The 20,718-nt window shown below is 44.1% G+C and overlaps 3 protein-coding genes across 3 annotated transcripts; 2 read left to right on the forward strand and 1 right to left on the reverse strand.

The window, feature by feature from the left end:
- Positions 1-44: 44 nt before the first annotated feature.
- On the reverse strand, positions 45-1,292 carry LOC112346990 (uncharacterized protein At1g28695-like). Its single transcript, XM_024677047.1, has 3 exons — positions 1,152-1,292; positions 732-1,097; positions 45-662 (listed from the first exon to the last, which is right to left on the reverse strand). Exons 1-3 carry the CDS (start codon positions 1,290-1,292, stop codon positions 45-47), a joined length of 1,125 nt encoding a protein of 374 aa, XP_024532815.1.
- Positions 1,293-1,929: 637 nt separating this feature from the next.
- Positions 1,930-5,240, forward strand: LOC9650188 (protein NLP5). The gene is made up of 5 exons (XM_024676985.1): positions 1,930-2,891; positions 3,068-3,109; positions 3,167-4,034; positions 4,125-4,343; positions 4,399-5,240. The coding sequence occupies exons 1-5, from the start codon at positions 2,094-2,096 to the stop codon at positions 5,121-5,123; spliced, it is 2,652 nt and encodes an 883-aa protein (XP_024532753.1). The 5' UTR covers positions 1,930-2,093; the 3' UTR covers positions 5,124-5,240.
- Positions 5,241-5,335: 95 nt separating this feature from the next.
- Positions 5,336-7,576, forward strand: LOC112346946 (splicing factor, suppressor of white-apricot homolog). The gene is made up of 4 exons (XM_024676974.1): positions 5,336-5,663; positions 5,720-5,901; positions 6,206-6,739; positions 6,818-7,576. Exons 1-4 carry the CDS (start codon positions 5,387-5,389, stop codon positions 7,445-7,447), a joined length of 1,623 nt encoding a protein of 540 aa, XP_024532742.1. The 5' UTR covers positions 5,336-5,386; the 3' UTR covers positions 7,448-7,576.
- The last annotated feature ends 13,142 nt before the right edge of the window (positions 7,577-20,718 follow it).

The raw sequence follows: 20,718 nt of genomic DNA on the forward strand, positions 1-20,718 counted from the left end.
TTTATAAAGAAGATAAAATCCTAAAAAGAACCCTAAAAACAGAGTCACCAGCTAGTGATCCACTGCTGCAATTCTAGCGAGCGCTTCCTCCACCACTTGGGCTTCTTCTTCCTCACTGGTATGTACACAGATTTTCCCTTGTACATCGACGCCAGGCACTCCCTGGGCGCGCTCCATCGAAAATCCCCTGCTTCCTTCGCAAAGGACGAGTTCCGGAAGCGATTGTGCGAGCTCCGGGAGCGATTGACATAGCCGGCCCAATCACTGCTCAGCAGCTGCAAATCCTTGACCTTGCGATGCATCCCAATGCAGCAATTCGCGTGCATTGTGCAAATCTCGCCCACGCGGTGCTTGGCCTGGCAGAAGCTCCCAAAAAGCTCGGTGCGCAAGAACCTCGTCTTGACGCCCATGTCCCAGTACTCGTCCTTGAACATGGCGGCGGTGAGGACGTCTTGATCCGGCTGGCCCGGGAAGGCGAGGCGGGCATGATACCAGTACTTGTAGAGCTGGAGCGTGCGATTGTTCGCATGGGCGTGCATGAAGCCACAATTTGGATATGCTGAGTCGCCGTGATGGACGGGGTAGTAGTCACAGGCCATCTCCAAATCGGCATCTGGATGGAAGTGCTGGAATGGATCACGGAACCACATCACATCGGCGTCCTGCAAAGATCTCTCGAGAAGAATTAGGGTTGGGGGGTAATTTTAAAAGTTGAATTTTAGGGTTCTTACCGAGAAGACGAAGCTATAGCCGAGCTCGAGGACGACGCCCAAGAGGTAGATCCGGCGCCACATGAGCTGGATGAAGTCGTGGGTCATGAATCCCTTGGCGGAGGCGAAGTCGAGGCCGGTGGTGCGCAGCGCGTAGCAGTGGCTGTGGATGGCCAGGCACAGGTCGTGCGAGATCTTGTCCACCGCCACGATGAGGAGGTGATCCAGCAAGGGCTCCGTCCCCTGCCCCGCCCGGAAGCTCCCTAAAAAGAGATCCAGGATGCCCGCCGACACCCACGCCCGGTTGAGCGTCGTGATGATCACCGTCCTGTTCCGGAACGCCGCGGCGCCCAGAGCTTGCTCCAGTCCTCGCAGCTCGCGATGGCTCTACACAGTGGCTGGATTCCCGCGATCAGATCGAGCAAGAGCTTATCGACTCACGAATTCGGAAGAGAGAACGCGCGTCGGCGATCGATCGCCCAGGTCCGGGGCGTGGAATTGCCAGCTCCACAGCGAGCAGAGGTTGTAGGTCCCAAACACCATTAGGGCGATGGACGCGAGCCTCACGGCGCGGCGAGCCATCTCGGGTTGTGTCACTAGGGCAAGAAACCGGGGCCGTTATGACCGTTAGAAAAGGAATGTGCGAGGGATATGCTGGGTATTCCCGCCAAGATGCTCGGAATATGGGGCCACTGGGCAAGATGCTCGGGTACTTCGGTGTACGACACTCCGGCTCTGGTGGGTCAATGCATTACGAATGCGCGCGCGCTGCTAAAGCTAGCGGTAGCGAGACGTGTTCTCCTCAAGTATTGGAAGCGGCGATACCGGGGCGTCTTTATTTTTCCAAGATTCCCGTTTTTGTCGCGTTGCTGGATCTCCATGCATGATTGTGTCATGACAACCTTAGACAATCGCGTTGGAGGGCCGATCCAACGGCCAGAGTTCGGTTTTCGATTCGCCCAGGCGTTTCGCAAGGGGGAAAAGAGAGGGAGAATATGCGAGGGATATTCACCGGTGGGGGTCAACGTGGACAGCCTCCCTCGTCTTCGGAAAAGCTCCGTCACGCTGTGGTGAATATTCACGCGTGGTGTGCGTGGCCGTGGCCCCCGCCGTTGGATGGGTCGCTAGCGGCGGATGCCAACGGTGGATTTCGCGCCCACCATTTTGTGATGAGAGAGAGAGAGAGAGAGGAGAGAGGGCAAAGTTCCAGAGGATTTTGGTTAGCGGATTCGATTAGATTGTAGCTAATAGGCACTCCTTTTCTTTCTGTTCGTTTTTTCTCACAGATTCGGTCGTGGTGGTGGTGGTGGTGGAGTCCAATTGCCGCACGATTTCCCGGTGAAATCGACCACCACCGCAAAGAAATGCCCACCTTGCCCAGGAATGTCTGAGAGAGACGATGGATTTTTCCAGATGGTGTGCGAGCTCTTGCCAGGAGAAGGAGGAGGTGGAGGAGGAGGAGGAGATTGCTTCATGGATGATCCTGGATTCCCCAATTCAATTCCACCTGCCGCGGATTGGGCGACCAATTTCCTCACATCGCCTCCATTTCAGTCGGGCAGCTTCTCCTCTCTCTTGGAAGATCTCCTCCTTGCGGAGCCACCGCCAGAGGATACCGCCGCGTCATCGCAGGATCAACGGGAGGGCGTGGCGGCGGAGGAGGGGGAGGACGAGAAATCGAAAGCGCGCGGCCGCAAGCCCCACAAATCCGAGCTGTTGGGCGACGTCTTGCGGAGAATCTCGTGTGAGAGAACAGAATTCCTGGCTCAGGTATGGGTGCCCACGATGCGAAACAGCAGGGTCATGCTTACCACGCAAGACCAGCCATACGCCGTGCAGCCCACCAAATGGGACCTCGTGCGGTACCGCACGCTGTCCGCGCGGTACGCCTTCCCGGTGGCTGGCGGTAGCATTGGTGAAGTTGGTGGTGACGTGCTGCCCGGGCTGCCGGGCCGGGTGTTCAGCCGTATGCTGCCGGAGTGGAGTCCCAATGTCCAGTTTTATGACTGTAAAGATTTCTTGCGAGTCCAAGACGCCGCGCGGTGTAACGTGCGGGGAACTCTGGCTGTGCCGGTGATCGAGCCCAATGCTAGAGAGTGCCTGGCAGTGATTGAGCTTGTCGCCAATGTGGAGAAGGTCGGGTATGAGTCCGAGATGGGAATGATTTGCAAAGCGCTCGAGGCAAGTTTTGTTCTTTCTTGTGATTAGATTTTTCCGGTTCTTTCATCGATCAAAAAAGTTTTTTGCTTGATCAGTCCTTTTCTCGTGATCGTTTTACTCATATCGTCTCTTCATTTTCTCATTAGCTTCCAAGCTTCCATTTTGTTCTTAGCTTGATCAAACTTTCTTCTTTTCAGGACATAAATCTCTCGAGTTGGCCCAGATGCGGAGTACCCGAGGTACGTGACACAACTTTAAGGTTCGTTTAGCTCTAAACACATTCTCACAAACTTTAGGTGCCAAAAGCTGGACGAGAGGCTGTGTTCGAGGAGATCTCCGGAGTTCTTCTAGCAGTGTGTGAGTACCATCAACTTCCACTAGCACAGACATGGATTCCATGCTTCCAGTCCTCCGGCAAGAGCTCCGGGAATAAAAACCTTCCGTGCTTGGTCGCGAGCCACGCACCGTTTCACGTAAGGGACTCGTCGCTCGAGGGATTCCACCGGGCCTGCTCGCAGCAGAAGCTGGAAGCCGGGCAAGGCGTCGCTGGGAAAGCCTCCACCACGAACCAGCCGAGCTTCACGAGAGACGTCAAGAGCTACTCCATCGCCGAGTATCCACTAGTGAATTACGCTCGCTACTTCAAGCTCGGGGCCGCGGTGGCGATCCGGCTGAGGAGCCGGCTCACTGGCAGCGACGACTACGTCCTGGAGTTTGTTCTCCCGCTCGAATGCACGGAAGAGGTCGAGCAGTGCAAACTCCTGGACGCTCTCTCGGTCACCATGCAGCAGGCTTGCCAGAGCTTGAGGATGGTTTCTAGCAGAGAAGTTTTGGAGCAGCGGAGTGTGGTTAGCTCTCCTCGATTCCTGGAGCTTCACAGTGGTGACGAGGAGATGTCGGGTGTTGTGTTCGACAACAGTGGATTGAGTGTCACCACCACCGCCACTACGACCACGACGAAAGCTACGGCCAAGAGGAAGAAGTTATGTGGAGATGATCAGAGCTCGTACTGGAGTGCTTGCTCGATTCAAGGCGATGGCTCCGGCGCTGCCAAGAAAAAAGCGGGAGAGAAGAAGCGTGCCACCAACGAGAAAACGGTGCCTTTGGATGTTCTCCAGCAGCACTTCGCTGGGAGCTTGAGAGATGCTGCGAGGAACATTGGAGGTTGGTAAAACTTGGATAGTTTTTCGTTAGATTTCCTAGCAAAGAGAAGAGTTCTCTAACTTCGAAAACCGTTTTTCTTTTCGTCTCCAGTGTGTCCGACGACATTGAAACGGATATGTCGACAGTATGGGATCTCGCGGTGGCCGTCTCGAAAGATAAACAAGGTGAATCGATCGCTCATGAAGCTGCAAGGAGTTATAAACTCGGTGGAGGGCGCGGACAGGAAAGTGAAGCTTGACATACTGACCGGAGAGATCGCGTCGGCTGCTGCTGCTACAGCTGCGATCACATCCAAGACGAGCAATTCAGGTCTTGCAAAGTCAAATTTGTCCTTGCATTTTTTCTCTAAACTTTGCTCTTACAGGTCCATCAACGAGCAAGAGTTCATCCGAAGCTAGCTTAAAAGCCGAGACTCCAGCAGGAAAAGAAGGTCTCAACGTTTTCCCAGACGGCGGTGGCACTGCTACTTCTCCAAACGAAACTCCGGAGATTCACACCACCGAACCGAGAGTGAACTTGCTACCGGCGATCAAGATCGAGCCCCGGGTTCACGGAAGCCACGCAGCTCTCTCGGTCCTGGATCAACAGAAACTATCTCCCGAGCGCTTGATAGCGAAAAAGCAATCCTCTTCACCACCACTACCACCGCCACCACCACCACCACCAGGAACTCAAGAACATCAAAGTTTCTATCACCAAAACCAGGCGAGCTACATCGACTGGCCAGCGCTGTCGAACCGAGTTCTATGCTCCAAGGAGGGAACCAACTGTTTCGAGGAGCGGGCGATCACGGTCAAGGCAACACTGCGAGAAGACACGATTCGATTCAAGATGGGGATGGAGTTTGGATTCGACACGCTCAAGGGCGAGGTGGCATGGCGATTCAAGCTGGACAAGGAAGGTTTCACGCTCAAGTACATGGACGACGATGCGGAATGGGTGGTGCTCAATGGCGACGCCGACTTGGAGGAGTGCTTGGACGTGATGCGTTTTAGCGGCTCGCGGGTGATCAAGCTCGTCGTCCAGCCTGTGAGCAATCCAAACGCCGGATCGCCGATTTCGCCCAGCTTCTGCAGTGTCAATTCGTGAACTTGATAGATGTGATCTTGAGTTGTAGCCTAGTTTTCTATTTTCTTCGTTTGTACAGGGGCAAAGTTCTGGTTTTGTTAGTGGGAGAACGCAAAAAAAAATGGAGATAATTGTGAATTTTCTGTACAAGAACGCAAAAAAAAAAAAAAAATGATGAAAATTTGTAAAATTTCCAAGGGGTCTGGGGTTCGAATCACGGCGATAGCACACTTGGTTAGGGTTTCTCAAAATCGCGTCTCCAGGGTTTGCGAGAGCGCGCGGCCATGGAAATCGATCTGGTGGTGACTGGCGTCCACACGAGGCTCTTCGACGACGATCCCGCAGCTGCATTCGTCGCCTCGGACGAGGCGCTGGTCCCCTGGAGCGAGGATGCCGACGTTCTCATGGATCGCTACGATGTCCGCCACTTGATCCACGACGCCAGTGTTTTCCAGCGCCGGCACCGCCACTCCAGCCCCGTGGACGAAGGAATTTCGCAGGAGGAGCTCGATTACGAGCGGTATAGGGATTTCCACGAGGCTAGCCGCGAGCTTGAAAGAGGTAAGCGTGTGGTTTTCTTCGTTGTGTGTGACTCGGATTTATTTACTTGCTTGTAGATAAAGCTGGGAACGATGGAGCCACGGCTTCCACCTCTGGCCTCTACACCAGCGTCCCCTTCGACTATCCCAAAGAGAAAGACAGCGAAAAAGAGAAAGAGAAGCAACCGCCGCCACCCGACCAAGAGGAGGCGCTCTTTGTTCCTGGCTTTCCCGTCCCGGACCATTTGCAGCCTCACCTTGTAAGTAGAAACTCCCCACGGGCGCATGAGAATCAAAAGCACTCTTTTTTTCTCGTCTAAGCCGTTCTCTCGAGTTGCAGTGGTTTTTAGCATGGAAGATTGCTGGCGCTGTGCTGGTATGGTGGAGAATTAATGGCTTTGAATTGGCAAACTGATGGCACACACAGGTGTGTGATTGCGAGGGGATGCGTGCTGGTAATGGGTAGAACACCTTATCTAAAATTTCCAAGCTAGAAGTCTACTTCCTTGATTCTTTCTTTTCTGAAGCTTTCTAACTTGTGGATCTTGTGGATTGTGTTTCCAGCCTAGGTCCCAGAAGATACACCAGATCATCAGCGGGACTGCCAAGTTTGTCAGCGAGCGTGGTGGACAGGCCGAAGTTATCCTCAAAGTAAAGCAGGCAGGCAATCCAAAGTTTGGATTCTTGCTATCGGATCACGTTCTCCATCCTTACTTCCGGTACCTGGTGGATCACCCGGAGGTGACAGGAGCGATGCTCAGATCTTTTCCACCGCCACCGCCATCACGGCTTGGCAGCGCTTCCATCACGAAACCAGCGGAAGGACTGAGATTGCTGGGCGAAGTCTACGGAGAGAACGACGAAGAGAATGACAAGAGCTTGAGCTTGCCACCAACAGTGGAGATCAGAACTATCAAGGAACCACCTCCATACATTAAGACGGTCATCGACAAGATGGTGGAGTTCATCGCCAGGAACGGGAAGGACTTCGAGGACGTTGTCCGGGACAAGGATAAGTCAGACGAGCGCTTCCACTTTCTCCATCCATGGCACGAGTATCATCCTTACTACTTGAGGATGCTGCAAAACGCTGACCAGGTAGCTTTCTCTCTTTGTTTCCTTCTCATTCTTTCCAGTCCAGTGAAGTTTTACTCTCTTACTCTCTTGTGATCACAGGCTACCTCGAGACGGCGATCGAGTTTAAGCAAGCATAGACAAGCGTCCAAGCCACCGGCGAACCTCAAGGCGAGCTCGAGTTCTTCCTCCCAGGAAGTAAATAGCCGGCAAAGACGGAGAAGCACTCGGTTTGATGTTCCTCCCCCAAGGGATGAGACCAAGACAGCACCTCACGGGGCACGGGGCGGTCTTCCAGTGGTTTCCAGTGAGGACGAGTTCGTCAAGGACATCGAGTCGAGCAGCAGAGGTATCGATTGGAACCAGCAACAGCAGTCTGGGATGAGCTACGATGATGCTCTAGCGGCAGTCCTGGCAGCAACCCGAGGGATCCAGAAGCCAAGGAAAGCTGTCGCGGAGGCCACGAGCAGGACGGAGGAGGAGATCAAGGCGGATATAAAGGCCGAGAGGTTGAAGAGAGCAAAGATGCTTGTGAGAGAAGGTGGCGGCCCGGGGGACAATAGCTCAGAGAAGTCCAGTGAGAAAGACGAGCGGAGGAGGCTGCGGGATGACAAGGTTGAAAATGGACACGAGCGAAAGAGGAAGCACCATCACACAAATGGCCAGGGGGTCGAGGGAGAAGTACCGGATGATATTCGAGCTAAAGTGAGAGCCATGCTTCAGCAGCTATGACAACGAGGACGTTGTGAAGCTCTTTATAGTTTTGATGTTCTAGTTTTATTGCTCTGACTGCTCATCTGAGAACCTTTCCATTAGTCAGTGAACGAAGAGCAACCATTCTAAGGTGCTTGCTCGGATTAATGAGGCTGGGGCGAGAAAAAAGCAAAGCGTACAGCCTCGTAGTTAAGTCACTAGTGCCAGGATCATCAAGAACACGAATGTGAGGATTTACTACCCTTCCGAAGCCATATTGTGGAGAGACCATGTAAATATTTATATGGTGAAAATACAAAGTGGTAGTAACAGAATGTGTAACTACCTCAGAGTTTTAAGAGCCCAGGCTACTGGCACTTGGGGGGGTGGGCTTGGTGAGAGCAAGTCCTTCTACTTGCTTTTTCTTGTGTTTCCTTTTTACTTTTTCTCACAACAGTGTTGACAGAGTGCATGATGTTGGGGTAGTCGTGGGTTTCTTGTGCACAATTGAGTCTGGCACAATCCCTTGGCACTTGTTAAGGATATGCATAGTATTTTAAGTGAGATTCTCGAAAGAGCTTCTAAATTGTGTTTCTCTCATATAAGTCCCAACACATCCACTAGCCAACCATGCTAGACAGTAAGTGTTTCAATTGCTTGATGTTGATTTTCTTGCATCTTCTTCTGCAATTGGTCATTCACATGTTGGAGAGTGGCTTGTGAGCAATGAAAAGTTCCAGAATAAAAAACCACAAAAGGGAAAAACTTACTTGACACTCTACCCAAACTGAAGTAGGAAACAAAGCAAAAAAGAGAAAGGGAATAAGAAAGAAATATGAAACCAAAATGAGGACAATTACTTACCTAGAATTCCACCTCAAGGTCTCTTCACCTCTAGAAAGTTCCTCAACAGTTGCCTGGTTGGACTCAGTCCAAAGGACATAGGTAGAGTAAATGTGTTGCCCATAAATGGTAATTGTAGAGCAATGAAAGATGGCAGCTGAATGAATGGATTATGAGTAAATGTGATAGCTAATTGTGACGTAGTGGTAGTGGAAGAGATTTGGGAGCCTCTGAAAATTGTTGAAGTGGTCTACAGCTTATGTGCTTATTGTGGGAGAAGAAAAAGCCCAGTCTTTATCAGTGTCTGTATGGATAATTGTTTGTGCTGAAGGAGCTAATCGGGAAGGGGAATAAACATCTGCCCATAATAGTGTATGGTCTTCTATGTGCATTAGGTTCAACTGACCTCAGCTGCTAAGTGTCTTGGATTTTCTCAAATCCACTGAATTAAGATAGTCACCTTTATATCTTGAGTTTGGCATATTATATTTGGCTGCTTCATGGTTAGTTTTCTGCATTTATTGATGCTAAACGAGGTCCCCAAATTCATGTGCAAATGGTGAGAAAAGTGGTTGGAAAGTGAAACTGTAGTGAGTAAGAAACAGTGTTGAAGTAAAGGGATGAATGGATGATGACTGTGAGTGATGGAGAATGGTGGTGGTAATGTGTGGAATGCAGTAATGTAGTGAACCTTGAGAAATAAACTGGAAAATGCTCAAGCTTCTAGGTAAGAGGGGTTGATGCAACCTTGAATTGAAAATCCATGCTTCTACTTGCTCTATCATGGGATTATAAGAGAAGAAAAGAGGTAAAAGCAAAGACAAGGAAAAATTCACTACAAGTTGGTGGTGATGCTGGGAGCCACTTGGTGTAGTTGGGTGGAGAGAATCCTAAAAAAGTCCAAAGATGCTAATAAAGCTAGTTATGTTGCCCTCTAGAGCCAAACATCATATAGTAGAGTGAAGGAGGGCAATAGTGGTCTCACAACAAAAGCTAGAACTTTATTGTGTGTTGCAAGCTAGAGAGCTCCTATGTGTTGGGAAGAACTACCTCCAAAGTTTGAAAGGCTACTTAAGTAGATTGTGAAGATTTGGTGGATTAGTGAAGTGTTGGTGTTATAGAAGATGCTGTAATTGTTGCAAATGATGCCATGGTTAGCATCTAGTGGATATGGTAAACTATTACATAATAATAGGGGTTTCCGACACTAGCAAGTGCAAATTAGGAAACAAATTCCTCTAATTAGGTAAAATATGCATGACTAATAATATTTAGGAATTTTATCCTTATGCTTATTTAATCAAGTGTATATTGGGTGGAAATTATAAAAGGAACCATAAAAGAGTATTAATCTCCTGCCATTATGGTAGTAAGGAGAGAGTGTTTATAAAAACTAATTGACAAATATCTTTTGATACCCAAAGTCACATTTGTGATAGTTTCCCCCCTTTAGGGAAGATCAATATTTTTATGGAAACAATTTCAAAAGTTAATAGAAAACACACTTTGTGAGAAACATACTAACTTAAATGAGTGGGAGAAGTACTTTTTCTCTACATCCAAAAACACTAAAACTCAAACACTCTCTGATCGTCACTGATAAAGAAATAACCACCCTTACTACTTAGGGTACCACTTCGCTTACAAAAGAATGATACAACCCTATAGGGATATAAAGAGAAACCTAGAGACCCAATTCCCCTGAGAATAAATTAACCCTATTGAGAAGATTTAGATAACTATTATAAACTAATAGATAAAGTTGTTTATATGACCATGCCCCTTTCTTAAAAATGGGTCAACAAGAGAGAGGCAAGGACTTGTGATCAATCTATAATAATTATCTCCATGGTTGTGAATTAAACCCATGCATTGAGTCAACCTACTAAAATTGACCTAAAACTGACAAACAAAAGAAACTTTGGATTAAAGTGTATTAGTTTATTGATTTGTTATAATTTTTTAATTTTTAGTACAATTCTCATACTTTATAACAAGCTCACAGGCATATGTAAGATTACTAAGAGGTTCCTATATTAATTCACAAGATGGGTAAGCTTTCCATTTAATTAAATATTCTTTGGTGTGACCACCACATCTTTGACAACATAACAAAATGCTTTCAACTTCATACATTTGGTTGTAGACAAATCTCCCCTTGGCATGCAACATCCATAGTGTACAAAGTTAATAAATTGGCATGAAATACATTATGAATATTGAAGGAAAATCTAATTGATAGGATACATCACCAACCTACTTTAACACCCAATAGAAACTAATATATTTTAGTAATAACTTTTGGGACAAAGATCCCTTAGCATTCAAGTTTTACGAGGATAACCAAATTTAGTTCCCATATGATAGGTTACATCCCAATAATGTTAATTTTTATCATATTAATACCTACCATAAGCTTTACCTATCACCTTAGATACCTTGGCATAACTACTCTACATAAGTTTCAATGGCTAAGACCAATATTTTGGACATTAATTTCAATATAACAATTTGTTAAGGAACCCCATGAATATTCCCTTGCAATATCTCTCATGGAAAACAACCAATAGTATTGTGAAATATATTGTTATAATAGATTCTATTGTGTCGAAATGCCCAACCTAATCGTATTGGTTCACCACAATATAGTACTATAAATAATTCTCAAGCTAAGCATTTATATGTTTGGTTTACCCATCTATTTGAGGATGATAAACTGTATTGAATTTCAGCTTGGTACCAAATAACTAGAATAGTGTGCCCCAAAACTTTCCCTTAAATCTTAAATCTTTATTTGAGATAATCTCTTTGGGAAGATTATAAACCAATACTACTTCATGGAAAAAGAGTTTGGTTGTTTGCTTTGCATTCATTGTTTCCACAGTTGGAATGAAGTGCGTAATCTTTGACAATCGATTCATAACCACTATCAAAGTGTTATAACTTTTAGACTTTAGCAAGCAAGTGACAAAGTTGAATGTCACACTCTAAAATGACCATATTGGTGCTAGAATACATTACAACTTCCCAACCTACTTTTCAATTCTTCACTTATACTACTGATAATTAGGGCAATAATGAATATAATCTGTTATATCATCTTCCATACTAGACTAAAAAAATCCCTTTTTCAATGAAGCAAGAGTCTTTTATTTATTGCCATGTCTTGTTGCTGGAACATTATAATGTCCCTCAGAAACAATAATTGCAAGATACAATCTTTCTTGCCTATAATATTTAAGCTTATCCTTAATTGAGAAGTAAAGTTTTGCATTGGTATGACTAACAACTTTCGCTGTATCACTATTAAGGTTCTACTTCAACAACTCTACATAGTGCAATATCACCTTTGCCAACAGATCACTTCCATATGAAGCTAGAACATCCTCTAACAAGTCTAAATTGATTGTTAATATTGCCCAAAACTAAGCCTAATGACTCAATAGATCCGGAATAATATTGTTTGTATCAGGTTTCTAGATGATTTCAATATCAAATCTAATGAGCTTCTTTTGTCAACGAACTTGCTTTTGCATAAGTATTGGTTGTATTGCAAAGTAGCTCAATGTGTTACTATCCCTATAAACCTTTGTATATCCATCCAAATAATGTCTTCAATGTTCCAATGCCAACACTACAATAAGCATTTTTTATCTCATGTATAGGCCATCTTCATTGGGTTTCATCCAATTTCTTAAAGTAAAATGCAATGAGACAATCACTTTAGTGTAACACCACTTGCATTGTCACAATTTTGCTATAACATAGCACCTATAGCATAGTTAGATGCATCAAAATGCACTTCAAAGGGTTAATCAAGATCTAAGATCATGAGAATATGAACCATGGTCAAGATCTCCTTCAACTGTACAAAAGCACACTAACAAATTGGTGTCCAATAAAACATTATACTACCCTTCATTAACTTAATCAATAGAAAAACAAAATTGTAAAAATTGCAATAAAATTTTGATAATATCCTGCCAAATCAAGAAAAGAATGAACATTTGATATAGTGGTCAGGACTTCCCAAAACTTCACTTCTTCCAACTTTTTTAGATTCACCTCGATTACACCACTACTAATTATATGCCCGAAAAAATTCACATGCAATTGACTAAATACACATTTACTCTTCTTAGCATATAGTTTGTCTTTTTAATAACTTCTAAAATACTAACTCCAAGTGTTTTTTGTTCCAATGTTTCATTGAAGACTAGAATATCATCAATATAACAACAAATATATCTAAATAATTGTGAGACATAAATCCCTATGCCCCAAAGTAGAGCCGAAAGGGTGTTATATGGTAGTGGTTGAAGAAAAAATTCAACAAGCATAACACGCTTGGATCAAAAGCTCCGACTAAGAAAGTCAAGAGAGGGAGTGGAACTCCTAAAGAAGGGCTTAAGGAACAAGTACAAAACAATTAGTGAACAAGTCTCTAGAAAAGGACACAAATATGGCAAGTGTTATGATATGAAGAAGTGTCAAGATTGACTTCAAGGAGGAGTTTGAGAAAAAGGCCGAGATGGAGTCTAAGATGGAGTTTGAGAAGGAGTTCAAGAAGGAGTATAAGAAAGAGGCCGAGATGGAGTTTAAGATAGAGTCTGAGAAGGAGTTCAAGGAGTCTGAGATGGAATTCAAGATGGAATCTAAGGAGTCTAAAATAGAATCTGAGATGGAGTCAAAGAGTCTAAAAATGAGTCTAAGATAGAGTCCAACATAGAATTCAAGAAGGAGTCTGAGATGGAATCCAAGATGGAGTCCGAAATGGGGACCGAGACTGGGACTGAGACTGCAACCGAGACCAAGTCTAAGTCCGAGGGTGAAAGCCCAAAGTAATCGTCTCCTAGACGTTGAGTGGTTTGGTGAGCTCCAAAAGGATAGTAAGAGGAAAACTCTAGTGGAACTAGTTTGGTGAAGAAAGGTCAGTGTGACTAAGGAAAGTGTAAGTAACTAATTTTTCCATTCTACTTTAGTTACTTAACCACAACTTTGACCATATGGAGGAATTTCACTCACAACTTTGACCATATGGAGGAATTTCACTCTCAACCTCCATAATTTTTATTCTAGATTTGGGGACTTGCTAGCCCCAAGAATGGCATTTATGCCATTCAACTTTTGCATTTGGTTCAAATGCTCCACATGTCTGATCCTATAACCGACACCCAAAGGTACCACCAATATATTAATCTGTTATGCTAAGGCCATGCTCATTCAATTTTGTTACACTAGTGCTCCAACACCATTTGTATCATAGTCCCATCTTTTAAAAATTGGGCCATCTGTCAACGAGTGATCATCCTAGATCCACTCTTTAGCATCCTTAGAATGCCCACAAACATGGGGAGTAACATTCCCCAATATCCCTTTTCCAATCCCTACCAAATCCCTTTCTGTCCACGGCTGTATTCGTCAACATTGTCAGTAGGTCAAGACCCATATACTTAACCACTATGTCTCAATAACTTCTAGGACTTCCTTGCTATATAACCACATCCTTGGTCACCACACAAGTGGATTGCTTTTCTTCCTTTCCATAGTTTGGGACTCTGGGATGACATTTCGAAACACCACAACCCTACGTGAGCCTTGTGGGTACTCTTCCCATCATCTGCTTTTGGGTACCCTAGTTAGGTGGCTAGAGCAAGGTTCTAATAAGCCATGCCAAGTATCTAAGTAAGTAGTGCCACTCACAATTGGATTGAGAGCATTGACTATTCGATCTCTTAGGGAGCTAGAGCCAGCTCTTGAACACTTCACTAAGCTACTTCACTTATCTATCCGTATTCACTTTAGTATTGGACTTTCCAGTGGTTATATTATCACCTAACATGTGGGTATAGCCTTCTTAGGCCACACTAGCCTTTTCTAACCAAATTGGCTCCCCCCCCACACTCTTTAGTATACTTTTGGAACCCCCTCCCCCTCCATATGCCATGTGTCATATGCCACGTGTCCAAAGGATAGTGGTGTGGAACCCGAGTTTTAAGCCCTTAGGCCATTGAATGAAGGAACAGAGCCAAACTCTTAGTATAGAGCCAAAGAGTAATTGCATTGGAGCAGGGAATGACTCCCGAGTGTACAGCCTAAAAGGGACAGGAGCATGGAGCAATTTGGAACAATCCTAGAGTATCTAACATCTTAATGCTAGGATCAACACGCAAAAAGAAGTTAAATGGAGTCTAATGTTATTTCAGCATACCAGTAGCCTAAAGCGAGGACATGGGTACTCCACCAACTAGCATGGTATGGAGCTTAAGCTTAAACCCAAGTTAGATGCAAAACAAGAACAAGCATGCAACCATGAGCTAGACTATACCTTAGGTTAGTTAGCCATGCCCAACTTACCCACTATCCCTACTATACATTTGAACTTCCCCACCACCCCCCCTTTTGAGGAACACACACTTTGGGCTTTCACCCCAAGCCTCCTTTAGTACTAGGAGTTAGTCTCTAGGATAAGCTCTAAACTTACTAAATATAAAATATCCTTAGATTGCGAATTTGGACATGGGACGAATACTATTGTGTTCATCTCCACATTCCGTAAATATGCCAAATAAATAAATCTAGACACTTTCCATAAATAGCATTTAGGACTGAAATGAGACTAAAATAAAGGGCATGATAGCAAGAGTGTTTAGCAGACACGGTAAACTATCATGTAGCAATATTAAGAGACTAGTCTCAATATATGAGGGTTTTTGTCAAGCTAGTGCAAGATAGAGTATTGTAGCGCACCTTATCTCTCTCCCCTTAAGCCAACTGGAAAAGGGGCAATTGCTTGATGAGAGAGCCCTTAGTGGCTATTTTATCCCCATTTATCTCCCAAGGTTCCAAGGATCCACGGTGATAGTATATCCAAATCTCATCCCATGATCACATGCGCTACACTCACCCCCCCTTCAGAGATGTCAATGTCCTCATTGACTATTGACTAACAACCCCTACTGAGCCAAGGGGAACCAGCACCTCCATTTCCGCACTCAATCTACCAATCCTTCCATTGTGTAGACCAGCTATTCCATGTGAGGCAACTAGTCATCCACTCGTACCGCAGTCCCACGGTGGATACCTTCGTCCGTGGATACTCCACACAAGAGGAAGGACGTACGCATGGATGCCCAATACGTACGATTTCAAATTTAGGGGTAGGAATATACCTTGCTCAAGGGTATATTATATTTTTAAGTAGCCACTAATCAATGGGAATCGAACCCGTGCCATTTGCTCCGATACCAACTGTAACGCACCTTATCTCTCTCCCCTTAAGCCAACTGGAAAAGGGGCAATTGCTTGATGAGAGAGCCCTTAGTGGCTATTTTATCCCCATTTATCTCCCAAGGTTCCAAGGATCCACGGTGACAGTATATCCAAATCTCATCCCATGATCACATGCGCTACAAGTATAAAAAGCTAGGCAACATATACTTGGCTAAATAGACATTTAGGAATTCCGTCCTTATGCTTGTTTTGCCAAGTACAGATGCAAAGTCTAGTTTACTAACACTTGAACAAAAGGGGTTAATAAAGGATCCAGCAATATCAACTTTTTGCTATCATAGCAATAAGGAAAGAATATCCAAAAGAACAGCCGATAGATAACTTTCGATACCCGAAGTCACATTTGCGGCAGTTTTGTTCCACTGTCCTTTAGACACGTGGCATGTGGCACATGGCATATGACACATGGTATATGGAGGGTTTAGGTTCCGCTTTGTGGTTATCCTATGGTAAATCACTATAGAATGAAGGGTGAAAATCACATATGCTACAATCCCAAAGTTGTTCGCAAATTGGCCCCTTTCTATCCATCACATTGCTAACATGTTCACTTATGAAGTAAGATGGAAAGTTATGCCCTTTTGTTATGCTACTTTTTGAGGATAGGCCCACTTTTGGGACTTTTCAATGCCAAGACAAGTGGTGATATACTTGACCACCAATAAAAGCTCCAATACCAAATTGTAAGTGACTAATTTTTTCATTCTACTTTAGTTATTTAACCACAACTTCAACTACATGGAGGAGTTTCACTCTCAATTTCCATAAGTTCTATTTTGGATTTAGGGACTTGCTAGCCCCGAAAATGGCCTCTATGCCACTCAACCTTTATGCTTAGTCTACGTGCTCCATGTGTCCGATCCCATGACTAACACCTAAAGGTACCATCGACATATCACCCCATTACACTAAGGCCATACCCATTCACCTTTGTTACACCAATGGTTTAACACCATCTGCATCATAGTCTTATCTCTTAAAGATTAGGTCATCCGTCCATGAGTGATCATCCTAGATCCACTCCTTAGCATCCTTAGGATGCCTATAAATATGGGGAACAACCTTCCCCAATATCTTTTTTTCAATCTCCACCAAATCTTTTTCTATCCACAACTGTATTCACCAATATTGCCACTAAGTTAAAGCCTACAAGCTCAACCACTATGTCCCAATGTCTTCTAGGACTTCCTTGCTATATAACTGCATCCTTGGTCACCATACAAGTGGACTACTCCTCTTCCTTTCCATAGTTTAGGACTTTGGGATGATATTTTGAAACACTACGACTCTATACGAGTTTCATAGGTACTCTTCCCACAATTTACCTTTGGGTGCCTTAACCAGGTGGCTAGAGAAAAGTTTCGATGAGTCACACTAGATATCCAAGTAGGTAGTGCTACCCACACTTGGATTGGGAGTATCGACCATTTAATCTCCCAAGGGAGCTAGAGCTAGCTCTTGAACATTTCACTAAACTACTATCCGTATTCACTTTATCCTTGGATTCCTAATGGTTATATTATCACCCAACACGTGGGTATAGCCTTCCTGGGCCACACTGGCCTTTCCTAGACAAATTTCACTGAAGTCCAACCCCCACACTCTCCTTGCTATACTTTTGGAACCCCCTATAGCCCCTATAGTTGTCCACACTGGTGGTCCAACACCATCTACATCACAGTCCTGTCTCTCAAAGACTGGACCATCCGTCTATGAGTGATCATTTTAGATCCACTCCTTAATATCCTTAAAATGCTCACAAACATAAAGAACAACCTTCCCCAATATCCTCTTTTTAGTCCCTATTAAGCCCCTTTCCATCCATGGCTACATTCGCCAATATTGCCACTGGGTCAAGACCCACAAGCCCAACCACTATGTCTCAATGACTTCTAGGAGTTCTTTGCTATATAACCACATCCTTGGTCACCACACAAGTGGATTGCTTTTCTTCTTTTCCACCATCTACCTTTGGGTGCCTTAGTTAGGTGGCTAAAACAAAGTTTTGATAAACCACATTATGTATCTAAGTAGATAGTGCTACCCACATTTTGATTGGGAGCATCAACCATTCAATCTCCCAAGGGAGTTAAAGCCTGTTCTTGAACACTTCACCAAGTTGCCCCATTTGTCTATCCGTATTCATTCTAGCTTTGAACTTCCTAGTGGTTAAATCATCATTCAACACGTGGGTATAACTTTTTTGGGCTATATTGACCTTTTCTGGCCAAACTAATTCCACTAGAGTCTAACCCTTACACTCTCCCTACCATACTTTTGGAACCCCATGTAGCCCCCTCCCCGAGGGACGATCACTTTGGGCTTTCACCCAATAACTTATATTAGTATTCGGACTCAGACTTGAACTTGGACTTGGCCTCAAACTTAGTCTCGGTCTCAGACTTGAACTCAATCTCAGTCTCGGTCTTGGTACCATCTCAGACTCCATCTTGGACTCCATCTCAGGTCCATCTTGGACTCTATCTCAGACTCCATTTCGACACTTCCATGTGTCATATGTTGATCCTCTTGTGTCCCTTTTTTAGAAACTCACTTATTGCTTTATGCTCATTCCTTGAGCACTTCATTGAAAGTTCCACTCCTGCTCTCAACTTTTCAAGTCGGAGGTTTTTGTAGTGCACCCTATCTCTTTCCCCTTAAGTCAACTGGAAAAGGGGCAATTACTTGTTAAGAAAGCCCTTAGTGGCTATTTTATCCCCATTTATCCCTTAAGGTTCCAAGGATCCACGGTGACAGTATATTTTAATCTCATCCCATGATCACATATGCTACACTCACCCCCCCCCCCCCCTTGCCCTTTAGAGATGTCAATGTCTTCCATTTCCGCACTAAATTTACTAATCCTTCCATTGTGTAGACCAGCTATTCCATGTGAGGCAACTAGTCATCCACCCGTACCGCAGTCCTAAGGTGGATACCTTTGTCCGTGGATACTCCACACAAGAGGAAGGATGTACATATGGATGCTTAATACGCAGTCCCACGGTAGATACTTTTATCCGTGGATACTCCACACAAGAGGAAAGACGTACGCATGGATGCTTAATACGTACGATTTCAAATTTAGGGGTAGGAATATATTTTACTTAAGAGTATATTATATTTTTAAGTAGCCACTAATCAATGGGAATCGAACTCGTGCCATTTGCTCAACACACCCTATCTCTCTTCCCTTAAGCTAACTGGAAAAAAGGGTAATTGCTTGATGAGAAAGCCCTTAGTGGCTATTTTATTCCCATTTATCCCCCAAGGTTCCAAGGATCCATGATGACAATATATCTAAACCTCATCCTATGATCACATGTGCTACAGTTTTAGTCCAAACGTGTTACTTTTGTTTGGCTTCCACTTTGTCCACTATTGTGTGGCACCTTTCGGCTTCACTTTTGGGGCTCTGGGATTTGTGTCTCATAAAAAGTTATACCTATTTGATAGGTGATGATATAACCATTGAGAAGTCCAAAGCTAAAGTGAACATGGACAAATAAGTAGGGTAATTTAGTGAAGTGTTTAAGAGCTGACTTTAGCTCCCTTAGGAGATCGGATGGTAAATACTCCTAATCCAAGTATGGGTGGCACTACTTACTTGGATATCTAGCATGGTTCATTGGAACATCATTCTAGCCACATGGCTAGGGCACCTTAAGACGGAAGGTGAGGAGTGTATTCACAAAGCTTGCATAAAGCCATAGTGTTTTGAAATGTCATCCCAAAGTTCTAGATTATGGAAAGGAAGAAGAACAATCCTCTTATATAGTGACCAAGAATATGGTCATATGGTGTAGTGGTTGGGTCTTCAAGCCTTGATCCAATGGCAATGTTGGTAAATATGGTCATAGATGGAGAGGGATTTGGTATGGACTAAAGAAAGGATATTGGAAAAAGTTATTCCTCATGTCCTTAAGCATCCTAAAGATGCTAAAGTGTGGTCTTGGGAAGACTATTTATAAATAGATGGCCTAATCTTTGAAAGATAGAATTATGGCACTAGACTACTAATGAAGCAAAGGTGAATAGACATAATCTTAGCATAATGGGTAAATATATCAATAGTACCTTTTGTGTGTTTGTTGTGGGATTGGCTATATAGAACACTTGGACCAAGTGCAAAGCTAAAGTGGCATAGAAGCCATTCATGAGGCTGGCAAGTCCCTAAATTAGGAATAGAATTTAAGTAAGACTCCTCCAAGTGGTAAAAAATGTGGTAAAGTAAAATAGAAAACTTAGTTGTTTACAATAATCTCTACATATTCTATCCATCATTGTATTGAACATAGCCAAAGTATTACATAAACCAAATGGCATAATAAAGAATTCATAGAATTTGTAATAAGTATTATATATTGTCTTCTCTACATCTTAATCTACATCCATATCTAATGATGCCCAGATTGTAAATTAAATTGTGTAAATTACTTAACCTTTCTTTATGCAAAGATGCCCAAGTCACAAGCTACAATATAATGGCAAGGCTAAAGCACCATAGGAGCTATTTTCTGGTTGGCATTCCATTGTAAAATCTCAAATGAGCACTTAGGCACTGGACAAGAAATGGCTCTAGTCAACAGCTTGCTTGTGCATAAAAGTACTCAGGATTTGATAATGGGAGGATTTTAGGTAAAGTTGGATGGGACATGGATTTGGAGGAAGATACCCAAACCTTTGTAATCTAGCAGCCCCTATTCCATCCATTTCCACTTTGAGGAACTTTTCATTGTGGTATAATTTACTAAATGCAAACTAAAATCAAAACCCTCTTCTTATGTGATTCACTCCAGCCTTATATGGGAAGATCATATGGCAACTCCTCTTATTAAGATGCTAATCCTTAATTCTAGAATTTTTCCTCTCACCCTTTGTGGTCATTTGATGGCTCCTAGAAAGCTTTGGATTTCCCTTAGCTTCCTGACTGTCTAGTTTTTAATGTGGTTGTTGTTAATGATGGTGTTGTAGCACCTCTTATAGGTCCATTGAAGGTTAACTGAAATCCTATTGCCATCTCCTCTTTATCTCACTTTTCCTCATTGATTTCTACCTAAGTGCACTACTTGGATTTCCTCGTCTTCTAGCCTTCCAAGAGTTGAGCTCCCTTCTGGCATTTAGGAGGATACTCCTTTCCAAAAATCTTGGTCTATAGACCTCTTTATCTATCA

The sequence above is a fragment of the Selaginella moellendorffii genome, unplaced genomic scaffold (assembly GCF_000143415.4).
Source record: "Selaginella moellendorffii unplaced genomic scaffold, v1.0 SELMOscaffold_18, whole genome shotgun sequence".
NCBI lineage: Eukaryota > Viridiplantae > Streptophyta > Lycopodiopsida > Selaginellales > Selaginellaceae > Selaginella > Selaginella moellendorffii.

Coding starts and splice junctions, on each gene's coding strand:
- LOC112346990 (XM_024677047.1), bottom strand. CDS start 1,292: ATGGCTCGCCGCGCCGTGAGGCTCGCGTCCATCGCCCTAATGGTGTTT. Junction 1,098..1,151: donor GCGTTCTCTCTTCCGAATTC/GTGAGTCGATAA, acceptor GCCACTGTGTAG/AGCCATCGCGAGCTGCGAGG. Junction 663..731: donor GCTATAGCTTCGTCTTCTCG/GTAAGAACCCTA, acceptor AGATCTTTGCAG/GACGCCGATGTGATGTGGTT.
- LOC9650188 (XM_024676985.1), top strand. CDS start 2,094: ATGTCTGAGAGAGACGATGGATTTTTCCAGATGGTGTGCGAGCTCTTG. Junction 3,110..3,166: donor CCAGATGCGGAGTACCCGAG/GTACGTGACACA, acceptor CACAAACTTTAG/GTGCCAAAAGCTGGACGAGA. Junction 4,344..4,398: donor ATCCAAGACGAGCAATTCAG/GTCTTGCAAAGT, acceptor TTGCTCTTACAG/GTCCATCAACGAGCAAGAGT.
- LOC112346946 (XM_024676974.1), top strand. CDS start 5,387: ATGGAAATCGATCTGGTGGTGACTGGCGTCCACACGAGGCTCTTCGAC. Junction 5,664..5,719: donor TAGCCGCGAGCTTGAAAGAG/GTAAGCGTGTGG, acceptor ACTTGCTTGTAG/ATAAAGCTGGGAACGATGGA. Junction 5,902..6,205: donor ACCATTTGCAGCCTCACCTT/GTAAGTAGAAAC, acceptor TTGTGTTTCCAG/CCTAGGTCCCAGAAGATACA.